Source organism: Rissa tridactyla, chromosome Z (assembly GCF_028500815.1).
Source record: "Rissa tridactyla isolate bRisTri1 chromosome Z, bRisTri1.patW.cur.20221130, whole genome shotgun sequence".
NCBI classification, from domain to species: domain Eukaryota; kingdom Metazoa; phylum Chordata; class Aves; order Charadriiformes; family Laridae; genus Rissa; species Rissa tridactyla.
In genome coordinates, this window is record NC_071497.1 from 68,405,611 (window position 1) to 68,418,231 (window position 12,621).

General features: G+C 38.9%; 1 protein-coding gene across 4 annotated transcripts in view; it reads left to right on the plus strand.

Moving 5' to 3' along the window:
- ARL15 (ADP ribosylation factor like GTPase 15) overlaps positions 1–8,146 on the plus strand; it is a 230,504-nt gene extending 222,358 nt beyond the window's left edge. For all 4 annotated transcript variants that reach the window (XM_054186919.1, XM_054186921.1, XM_054186920.1 and 1 more), the window contains one exon: positions 478–8,146. In XM_054186919.1, the coding sequence (XP_054042894.1) occupies positions 478–630 (153 nt within the window). In that variant the 3' untranslated portion in view covers positions 631–8,146. The remainder of the gene's footprint in view (positions 1–477) is intronic.
- The last annotated feature ends 4,475 nt before the right edge of the window (positions 8,147–12,621 follow it).

Sequence of the window (12,621 nt, forward strand, 5' to 3'; positions counted from 1 at the left end):
AGGATTTGTACATTTTTGATAGTTCATTTGTATAGAGTAGTCTGGTGACAAGTTCTGCTCTTAGGTGTTTACCAATAAGAGTATGATGAAACATACAGCTTTAACATTAAAATACAAACATAACCTAAAATTTCCTAGTTACTTTTGGTGTTTTGGCTTTGTTTTTGAACACTTGTTTCATGTGCTTTGCTCTTTGCCTGAAGTCCATATAATTCTTCCCCAGACCTCCCATGCTGTTAAATGTATGAGTAGAATGGTAGCTTCCAAGCGGGTCACTCACCCCTAAAAAAAACACTTTCAGGTCACATCATATAACCTGTGTTATAAGAACAGCTGTGCGTAAGATTCTAAAAATGAGTATCCTGGTCTTTTTATGTGGGATTTTTTGCTGGTTTGGTTTGGTTTGGGTTTTAGATGAGAGACAGAGCTGTCATTATGGTATTTTAATATCTTGCTCTCTTTTGTTTTTCTTAATAGATAAAAAAATATTTTGAACTTGAGCCACTTGCACGTGGAAAGCGCTGGATTCTTAAACCCTGCTCCTTGGATGATATGGAGGCAGTAAAAGACAGCTTCTCCCTTCTAATAAACTTGCTAGAAGAGAGAGACTTCGAACCTTCAAGAATGTGAAACACAAGAGAGAAGAGTGGTTCTCCAGGCATCACTGTACCTGCACATTCTGCTCACAGCTTAATTATGATGTGCTATCAGGACTGTGCTGTGATGTGTTGCTCATACACAGTTAGTGCAGAATGTCCTTTTGTTAAAATAACTATTCTGTGAATCAGGTACACAACTATTTGCAGTAAAGTTGTCTACACTACTGAAATAGGGAGCTCCTCTTTGTTTACCACTATTTCTGCACACTGCATGTTGCTTTCTTGCATTGCAGTCATCCTTGATAGGAAATTTTACACGCACAAAAATAACATAGTCTGTAAAGGAGGAATTCTACCTGCTACTTTGGTTTTTAAAAATAATTAGTGTCTTAAGGATTTGTGAGACTAATTTGCATTAGCTTGTTTACTGACCCCACAGTATGGAAAACACAGCCACTGAGTGTGGGATACTTTAGGATAGGATACTTTAAAGGCAAGCAGTTTCATGTTAATGCAAAGGTTAGTCCTGGAGTTTTGCTGAGTAAAAACACAGTTGACAGGTTAGTTGATTCCTCTTCTAAAGTGACAGCGTACTCTTGTCAAAGGCAGAACTGTTATTTTGCTGGAAGTTTCCTGAAAGGTAAATTAGCAAGCAGGTGTGTGCAGATAACAGTATTTGGGAAAAATAAGTGACATGAACAGGTGGTCTAAGTAACAGTATTTTTAGAAAGTATACAAAAGTTGGATAAAGTAATAATTTTCATTTAAAGTAGTTTTCCATAAGAGAAGCAAAGCAAATGTCTGTTAATTCAGCTGTGGAGGCTTTATTAGTAGTTAGACGTGTGACTGGTTTTAAATAAGGATTTCTTCCTTTATCATTCACTCATGGAGTACTACTCTTATCGTAAAATTGCCAAGGCATCTATACCATAATTAAGGGCCTTCCAGTGTTTGTACTATAAGCTTCTCTTTTAAGGGGATATAACGTGTTCTTTCAAACTTTCTCTGGGCTAAACGTTGCTTAAAAGGCATTTCTTCTTCTACTTATTCCAATGAATAAGTATTCATTGGAAAAAACATTTGAAAAAATCTCATTTAGTTCCAGTAAGACAGTGAATATTTCCTTTTCCCAAGTTTTCCCCATTGTAGGCTTGCAGTTTTTTGGCTGTCTTTTCTTGATTTTTTTTAAAACCTTATAAAGTGATTTTGCCCATTGAAGAATCATGCCAGGTCACTGGTTCACCGTTAAGTCAGCCACAGCAGGACATGTGCAGATCAGTCACTGGACTGGGGCACACCTTGAATGTTGTGCCTTGTGCATTCAGCTGCCCTCCTGCATGAGTGTCTGCAAACACAAACTGTACTGGTGTGTCAGTGGTTCCTCATCCATTCTGCTTGTGTTTTGAAACTCATAACTCCTTTTTTCAGGGCTTTAAGCAACATATCTTTCCACTCTCGGCGTTTATTTTTTAAGTTTGAAGTTTATTGTAGTTTCTCGCTAGTTTATTTGGGAATAAGGAAATAGCAAGGATCAGCTTTTAAAGGCTTATAAAACCCATTTCTCTATTACTTGCAATTATACTCTGTTAAACAAAATGTTTTTAATAGTTTTTTTGTTTACTTTTCAATTTCCGTGAATTTCTTGCATTGCTCCCTCAGAATTATTTCTGCCCAAATGCATGGCCTGATGATCACTGTTTTAACTTGCTTCCTATTATCAGAAAGTAGCTGGGAAAACTGGTAAGCTCCGTGTTTAATTTTGTGATAGAATAGGCAGAAAGCCTGAAGAGCATCTCTACTTGCTTTGTTTTTCTTCTCTTTCCTGCCGGGTCAATTGCCTCACTCCTAATACTCTTGGAAATACCCAAGAACTGGAATTGTTCATTTTAAAACACAGAGAGGAGCCTTATGTTGGTTCGGTTCTCTCTGCACAGTTTAGATGGGACCCAGCTGCCCATCAGTTTCTCTCGTGTGGGCTAAGGAGGCTCCTTTCCCTGGATTTAAAGAGGAACTGGATCTAATTTACAGTTCCAAACTCTCTCTTAGCTGACATGAGCTTGGAGGCTACAGAGTCCCCAGACATGCACGAGGTCCTCGGATTTCTGTCCTGTTCAGGGACAGTGACAAAGACGAAGTGGTGCGGAGGAGTGAGTGAATTACTTCCCAGAGAAGGCAGGCAGTTTGGGGAGGCAAAAAGAGGGACTCAGAGCTTTTACTGCTTTTTGTTGAGCACTAGTTAGAAGATAAGAGATAAATTTTTTTTACTGTTTTTCCCCTTCTTTCCCATATTAAAATTATGGACCAAAAGGTACAGCAAATGAAAATAAGGCCAACTGTATTGCATTCTTAAAACAATGTTTGTATCATCGTATTTGTACCTGGTCCAAAAAATCTGGAGTTTCCGAGTTACATTTTGGTTGTGATTTCCCAGCTATGCACTGTTGGAAGGTGCTACATGACTAACATGCAAAAGACCCGAGCAGTAGATGAGAATATGGCTTTAGCATATGCCAGTGGCGACTTAGACTGGGACCTTTTGATGCTTAATGCTTTTTCTTTAGGAAAATGCCAACTGCACAGGAGCAGTGATTCATTTTTTTTTCAGAATGATTTTGAATATGCTTTTTCTTACTAATACAGTGATCATTCCTCACCACAGGTTGAAAGAATACCTCATAACTGCTTAAGGCTAAGACCAACGCTTAACTTTACTTTGAATGTAGTGCTTCTGTGGTTTTGTGTTGTGGATGGACTTAATGGATGTATACCTTTTTAATGTCTATAAACACCTTCACTTTTTTATGGAGGAATTAAAAACGTTCATATCAGCTCACACCACACTTCCTTGTCTAAAGTGTTGTTGAATACTCTGGCTATCGTAGAATATGTAAGCACTGTGCAAGTTTTATGCAAATGACCAATCTCAATTGTTTCTTTCTTTTTCTTTTCTTTTTTTTTTTTTTTAATCTTTTCATATATGTTCATCATTTAGGTGAAATAAACTTGGGCACTAGGGTCTACTTTCCATGCAAGTTCATCAAGGAGTGAACATGGTCTTTTTAAAAAAGATATTGTGCTTTAATGTTCTTTAGCCATCTGTTAAATTACTTTGTGTGTGTATGTGTGTGTATGTGTATGTGCCCACATCGGGCTTCTTCTCAGACCTGTGGCTGTCTGCAGTGTCTCAGCCGTCAGAATGAAAACATTATCAATCAGTACCCAACAACAGCTGGTTTTGACAAGCTTCTGTCTGCTGCCTAATGCTTTACAACTTGTCAGTAAGACCTCTTTGTCTGCCTGCTCTGAGCTGGTAATCTTACTGCTTCCATGTTGTGTCCTGTACTTGTATTTCTAGCATTTGTATGGAAAAAAAGTGAAATCTTAGTGGGTTTTGATATTCTTCCTTGCTGTATGATGCTCCATGTGTATCTTAGCTTGCCTCTTCAAATGCGCTGTACGAAAATCTGTGATGTATTATTTCATTTAACTTCTTGCATTTCATTATATTTATAGAAGTTGCAGATTTTTGTACCGTATTAGTTAATACAGTTGCCTTTTTGTAATGGCAATTAATTTATATTACAAAAGTTTGTATCTTTACTGTAGTTGAAAGTATTAGTTAACTGCCATATTATCTTGACTTTATACTAAAAATACAGTGTCTATACACAGAAGTTGACCCATTCAAGTGGACAACTGCTGACATGAGCAACTTGTACTGTTTGTGATTTATACATGATTTCCACTATGAAAAAAAAAAAGAAAAAGAAAATAAACACTGTGTAGAGTTGAGTTGCCAAGTTTGGATTTCTTGAGTAGTAGCCAGGTTGGGAGAATGGTGTATTACCTTGATTTGGAATCTTCAAGATAAATTATTTACTCCTAGACGAAAACAATTATTAGTGTATAATCATTGCTCAATTATACATAGTTACACCTTTACACACACACATATATAAAAAATAGAATCTTCCAAAAATTGGCTGCTTTATTTCCACAGCAAGATGTTGTTACTCAGGAAATATATCTGAAAGATATTGCGGGTTTATTGGTGGAACAGAGATTGAAGTAATCTTTATACAATTATTCTGCAATGTTAAACTGAGGGGCACTTTTATATGAATAGAAATTGTTTTTAAATAAAGGGACATGGCAAAAAACATATAGCCAAAAAAAGGCCACAGAAGTTGAGCAAGGGAAAATACTATAGGAAAAATAAAAGTTTGCACTGGCAACTCGATGTTATCCTATCAAACACTGCTTATAAGAGACTCTCAAAATATAAGGTGTAACAGCTGATGGAAGTACAGCACTGCTGAGCCAGACTGGAGTTGCTGATTCAGCTACTGAGGTATGTTTTTTTCATTTTATTATTTTTAAATCTGCCTCTTACCAAGACTAGGATGGAAATGAAAGATTTGTAAACTTAGAATATTTTTTAAATTCTTTTGTTTCACATAAATGGGAACTGAAAATCTGCTAATCATGCCTCATTTGATAGCTCTTGAAAGAATTTTCATTAGCTCATTAGCCCTTTGACCTAATAGTTCAAACAAATAAAAACATCTGTTTGTGTCAGCTGTAGGGTTAGTCATCCAGGGCCTAGGTTGACACCAGGATGAGAGAGAGTCCCACATCCTACATGAAAACAAAAACCATACCTTTTTCAGTATCTGCCGTTAAAAAGGACCCTGAAATCAAGCAGGGTTGCTGAATTGTGTTAGGTGGAGACTGAAAAAGATCATTACCCTTCTCAATCCCCAGCCCTCATGGGTGAACTGACTAACTTCATTGTGTGGGTTGGACTGAAGATCATGTCTGATATAACTAGTTCTGAGACATTTATGCTTATTGCTAGCTGCTTATAATGTATTTTAGTTTTTATCACAGCTGTATTTAGAGAAGCCAAAGTATGCTGTATATATTGCTTGTTCATTCACCAGATTTCATAGGAAAATGTAATATGTGGTATTCTGGTGGGTTTTGATGGAATGTATTCAGGACAGCCTTTTTTGTGGAGTGTATGTTTGTGCATCAGGGATGTTCAGCACTTATATTTATGATGGCATAAATATGCCTTAATTTTTTAATCATTGAAACTGTCTTAGAAAAGGCAGGTGTTCAAATGCGGATATTGGTGGTAACAGTAGTCTGTGCAGCTCTAGCTATCTGTGGCAATAAGGTGGGGAGAACAGAAGAGAGATACTTTAATCATCTGGTTGTAAGCTTTACAGTAAACCCAACAAAAGTGTTTAGCAAAAGGTCCTGTACTTGTTTGGGATGATTATGGAAAATTAAGAGCTGACAGTGTGAAGAGGAGGTAGGACATAATCCATGTCCAGCCATACAACTATTATGAAAATAGAGGGACTCATTGCCTGAAAATAGCCTGGTTTTGGTAAAGACCATATTTGCAATGAAAAGCTGTTAATTTCTAAGCACAGAAACATTTCCTCACACGTTAAAAATCTATACATATATTTGAGAACCTGCCCACATGCTAATAAGAGGCATGAAATGTACCTATTAGGCTTTTTTGCAATGTAAGGAAAGCCATTCACAATTAATTTTCTCAATCCTCACTATTAGATTGTGAGCTAAAACTGACAAAAAATAAAACCAGCAATCACAGCACTTCTTTTTTACCTGTCACCTTGAAATAGCGAAATGCTGTTGTTCATTTTTATTACTGTGCCGTGTAACTATAATTTATTGCATTTGAGTGTGCACTGGAAAGTATTTGCATGTATTAAGTAAATCAAGATAAAAATAAATCCTTTTGTGGCTTGGCAACTTCCATGTATGAAGAACTGCCCTCTTTCTAATGAGACATTTACCGTTGGAGCATAGAAGCCTCATATCATAGCTTTGTTATAAATTACTGCTAACTGAAATGCTAAATCATGGAAGTCAAACAAAAGATCTGGTACTGTTTAAACACATAGTCCCAAAGATTCTGTGGAGGAGAGAGCATGTTGCAAAATCAAACCAAGTTTAATGGCCAATCATACTGCAAAGTATTTGGTATTTTAACAATGTGACAGTCTTGGATTTGGAAGGTTGATAGATTTTTCAGGATCAAAAGGGCATTTTGTAAAAAGTTTAATTTTATGGTAGGTTACATTTTGGGCCTGTCAACTTTGACACAGTCCCTTTAAAGCAACAATTCCTGCTGTGTGCTAAGGTTGGCACTCTAAAAATTTCTTCTATAGAAATTAATCCATTCTGCATTCTGTTAACACATGCTAAAATAGGATTTTCTGTCCTGTGTCACTTTATCTCATTTACTTGAACGCACATACCTGTTTTCCACTAATACACATCTTGCTATTTTTTGAAACAAAATCTTCATGTACATTTCCTAGTAGGCTATATGTGCTGCCATGTTCAATAGCATATCCTCAGAGAAGGTGATGTACACCCAAATCACAGTAGTATTGTATACCTTTCGAAGACCCCATTTCTGCCAGTATCAAAATGGTGTATTTTTAATGCTTATAACAACAAATGTCTGTTTGCAAAAGTACATCAGAATTATTTTATTATAGTGTTCCTGTGTGTGGTGTCTTTGTAAAACCTAGAGATTCAAGATTTGAATGGGATTGTACCATTTAAAATTAACACTGATTAAACTGTAGTATCTGGGAAAGTGCTTTTTTTTTTATTTAACAGTGGAATGAACAATACAATCTCATTATTGCCTTAATATTTACCTTGCTACAGAGAAAAAATAAGCACTCATTGTCAATAATGTAAATTATAACAGCCTTAGTCCATCTTTACTAAAGTGCTTTGTTTGCCAATGAGATAATGTAATCCTCTCTGGTTTACACGTCTGTCAGTTAAAGTTGAAAGCCTTCCTTCAAGTATCTGAAACTGAGATTAATTTAAAAAAAAAAAAAGCTAATTGCCTTTTCTAAAAATATTTTTGTACATGATTTGCAGGAGTGTGACTGATGCAGAAAAGTTCACTGTTTACCTTTAAAATATAGAGCTTGACCTTTTGGTTACAGTAAATACAGTACTGCAAGTCTGGTAAAGTCATCACATATACTAAAGGTATTGAGACCATTTACCTCACATTCCTCCCTATTAGCTTCCACAATTAACATGATCCACAGCTGAAAAAATAATTCTAGTTGTCAGTGATAAATGGGGTGAAATCGTCAATCACTGAAGTCGACAGTATTATTTTAAAAAGATATTGCAAACAAATGTTTACCCAAAGATAGCAGTATGTTGCTGAGATCCCGTTCCTCGGGGTTCTCATTTCATTCACATGGCAAACTGAGTTTAGTGCTCACTTTCAGAGTGAAGAGTGCTTTTTTCTTTTCTTTCTTTCTGTAGCATGAAGAGTACCAAGCTGTCAAGCACCAAAGTCTTTAGCAGAACCAGGAACATGCCTGGTAACCCTCTGAGATCTGAGACAGAACTTTAACTTTTTGTTTACTTGTTTTCTTTTTTTGGTATGAAGTGCAGACCTGAGGTTTCGGTTCAGTCCTGTCTCCACTGAGAGGTGCCAGTAATACAGGAGTCTACTATTATGGGCTATACAAATATCGTGCTTATTTTTAGTGCTTGCTTTTGATTTCTGAAGAATTTTAATATCAAGGTCAAATATTATGTGGTGGTTTCATATGTAGATGTATTGGTGACCTAGACATTAAAGAGAATGCATACTGTGTTTGCCGAGAAGAAATCTCTTACTTGTTTTTTCCATTCTCAATGCTAAGTGGAGAAATCTTCCATAAAACTGCTTTGGGATGGTGAATCTTGTTCTGGTTGCTTGTGAGAGATTCAGCAGGCCGTTTTGCCTTTGGGTTTGGGTCAAATCAAATGGAAGAGAATCTGTTTCTTCTTTTAAGTTTGGCATTCTATACTACCTGGGTACTGGTGATTAGCATGTTCTCAAGCACTTCATCTGTGAGACCCACTTCATGTCTGACCTGATTAAGACCTAAAGGAGTTGGTCACTACTAATCAATGTTTCCAGTTACTGATTTGATCCTTTTAATTCCTGCCTGCATGTAAGGTTTAAAACAACTCCTCAGTGTTCACACCTGTTTACACATATCTCTCCTGCATTATGCAAGCGTTCCCTCAGAGTGGTTGCTGAGGCAGGTGTGGAGTTCCCCTCAAAAGAATCAGTTCATTCCCAGTTGTCTCCAGATGAGACACAGTATTGCGGCCTCTCTCCACCAGAGTGTGCATGAAGACCCATTTCTCACCATCTTTTGCATTTCCACATTTGCATATTTTGGATGGGAACGCTGGTTCATGCAATAACTGATTGTTGATGATGGGTTTATCTTGTAGTAAAACAGGGGCTATTACAGTAGGACTAGGTTTGACATTGTTTTATGATTAAAATTACAGCTTACAATGCAAATAGTAACTAGATAGTAAATGGGTTTGAGTGTTAACTAAAAGCCAAGATCAAGCTTGCCCTGGTCCAGCTGACTGATGCTGAAAATGGATTCTCATTTGCTAATGAATTAAACCAGAAAAAGTTGCCAAGAACAGGTTTTGTCCAGTTCTTCGAGAGAGGTGCAGTGTAATTGGAGATACGGGCCACCATTGTGAATGGCACTGAGACCTCCATCTTTCTGATGGAAAGCAGGGATAGCCATCTGCCTGAACCTATGACCTGTAGACCGTAAGATATTTAGGATGTCCGCCACAGAGCTGAGTGGAGATGCCAATTTGAGGAGATACGGATAGCAGCTCTACCTCACCAGGTCCTGCCAACCCACACCTTCCCCCAGAGAGGGCTTCCAGTGGCCGTCAGCCGCTGTCCTGGCACAGCCCACTGCTTGCCAGCAACGGGACTCTGCAGTGGTAGCCCTGCCTGGCTCGTGACGACCTGCATGGAGTTCCAGAGCCCAGGAGCCAGTAGCCATGCCTGGCTTCCTGAGATAAGCGCTTTTCAAGACGGTGAAAGAAATACTGAAATGGGAAAATCGGTAATGGTGGCGTGCCTCCACACCTGTCATGCTGTGTTACAATTTCAGTCTTTGATTGTTGGTCCCATAAAGGTGTCGGTTTTTTTCATGTTATTAAAGCAATTACAGTTATTATCCTAAATTTGTCCTTTCTGAAGGGAGCAAGAACAAATGAGGGAGGATTTGCATACAAATTGAGCCGGGATGTGGGGGGGAAATCACAGCAGGCCTGCTCGGCAGACAGATGAGGCGGTGAGGAGACGTTATAAAGGAGCATGGGCCGGAGCCACCCTCCTTTGCAGCCCTTTGCTGGTGACCCTTTGAGGAATGTCTCCCAACTGTCTGGCAGATTCATTTGAATGAGAGACAGTTTGGCGCACTGTCATCCTGGGCAGATCAAAGCCCGCTCCTCCTTCGGCCGGAGGAGACATGACATGTGGAAGGGCCTCCCCTCCCCCGGGCAAGGCCTTTCCCCCGCAGCGCCACTCAGGCCTCCCTACTGCATCCCTCGGAGAAGTACCCCTGCGCAGTGGCCACTGTCACCCCTGTGTAGTGGCCACTGTCCCCCTGTGTGTTGGGGTGCGTTGCAACCCCCCTGTTGGGCATCCCAGCTTGCCCCAGTAGCAGGAGCACTTGCACCTGAGCATGGCGGTGCTCCCCTTGGAGCCAGGGAGCCGGGCTCCCAGGCGGCTGCAGCCCTTGTGTCGCACCTTGGGAAGGGCATCAGGTTGCCAGTGCCAGGTGTTTGTAGTGCAGAAGAGCAAGGTGAGGCAGACAGGGGGTTTAAAAGGTGGTTTATTTGGCAACAGAGTTGACTTTTGGGACAACTTTTTGGGCCATTTGCAATGACCCTGGTTTACCACCATGGTTGTGCTTCCTTACGCAAGGTTCCCCTTGTGGTTCTAGGGGCAGGAGAAGGGTGTTTCTCACTGACAAAAATGATATCCAAAACTTAGGAAATACGTTGATTTTTTTCCCTGGGACTGAGTTTTGTGCCCCAAGTCACTGCTAAACAAAGGGTGGTGCCATGAAGATCAGTGGCATGAAGGAAACAAAAGCGCATGGCCCTTTCTGGGGACACGAGGAGCTCAAAGCTCACACATTGCCACCTACAGCATTGTGATTGCTGGGAAGTCCCCACTCACCAGCATCCTGAAGCAATGCAGCCTTTTGACTTCAAAAATGAGCATTGGTAAAGGGGGGAAACACAGATGGGAATAATGAATTCTTAAGTTGTAGTCCTATCTCCATATCTTGCTTCCTTGACTCTCTCAGCCTCTCCATGGATGTAATACTATTTTGCTGCTGCATTGGACATAGATAGAGGCCTTTTTTGGGGGTGCATTAATTTTTGTGAAGTGCTCAAATACACCAGAACGTGGGATTTTCTGGTGGCTATGGGGCTCATGGCTTTACCAGCCTATAGAGGTCTAGCCTATAACCTTTGTGCTGGCCACCTTCCACCCAGAGATGTAGGGAGAAGTTTTGGGGTATTTTGGATATTTCCCAGCTGCCTCTTTAAAGGAGAAACTGCTGTGTAATATGGAAACTAAAAGTTTTGCCACTTCAAGGAAAATGTATGATCTGGTTTAAATGTTGAAAATTGGCCGCCCAAATGAGATGCTTTGAATTCCTGTAGATGTAAAAAAATGCAGTCTTGTTTCTCTTTTTGGGGGAAAAAAATTGGTTTTACAGTTGTTTTCATAATTGGGAGAATGCTCTGAAGCAGCGTATCTTCATGGGTCAGCACTTTCAGCTCTATTATAGGGTGAGAACCAAGTTGTTTTCCTGACTTAATATTTGCAACTCCAGGATATTAAAACCAGTCAAGCTATGTTGCATAGTTCATTAAATTTAAACTGGCAAAAGCCTGTCTGCTTGAAGGTACATACTACTTTTAAAAAAGTCTCTAACTGTAACAAGTGTAGCAGACATCCTAAATTAGAACATGCAAGTGATGTTGGATCATCTCCTTAACTATTTTGAAGAGTTCTCTGTGCTTTTATGTCAGACCTATTTCAACTGTAACTGGTGAGAGTATGAACTACCAGAGTCGTGGTTGTTGCTGAGTAGCTACTGCTTAAAGATGACAACTGTTCTGCCTTTCAGTCGTGGTTCAATATTGATCCAGAAATATTCATTTATTTCCATAGTTAAAGTTAAATCTATGAGATAGAAGTTACTATGTGGGCATTCAAATACAGGATTACCACCTTTTCGTTTGTGTATCTTCCTTCATAGCTGAAGAAGAAATAATTATCTTTTTTGCACTATGCTATTTAAATTTGAGAGAACAATTGAAAGGATAACGAAACAGGAAAGCTAACTCTCTTCTTCCAGGCAATGAAGAGAAACCACTTGGCAGGTAAAACATCCCGCTCTAGAAATCCTGGTGGACTCATTGATTTATGAAGATCTATTCAGTTCTCAATTATTAAACTAGAGGTATTAAGATTTGGAGGACATCACCAACTGGTCTTAGTCACAGTGCAAGTAATCAAATTTCTCTAATATATTTTTGCTGACTCTTTTAAACAAATAATCAAACCTTTACTTCAGCCCACTCCATGGGTTAGTAACCTAATGATAAAGAAAATAGCTCAAGCTTCTGAAATTCATTGATGTTTGTGAATATATTTTTCCTTACAGTATCTGATCTTTAAAGAATACAGAAATATTTTTCTCTTTTTTTTTTTAAAAAATCAAAGTTTTGAATTTTTTTACTTGCTTTACTCATTGCTAATTTTGCCCCGATGAGGATTTTTTCACAGACAGAATGGAATAGTAGAGTTCAGTTGGAAGGGACCTACAACAATCATCTAGTCCAACTGCCTGACCACATCAGGGCTGACCAAAAGTTAAAGAATATTATTAAGGGAATTTTCCAAATGCCTCTTAAACACTGACAGGTTTGGGGCATCAACCACTTCTCTAGGAAGCCTGTTCCAGGGTTTGACCACCCTCTCAATAAAGAAACACTTCCTAATATCCACTCTGAACTCCCCTCATGCAGCTTTGAACCATTCCCACACATTCTGTCACATGATACCACTGATCACTCCCATAATAAGCAAAGATGC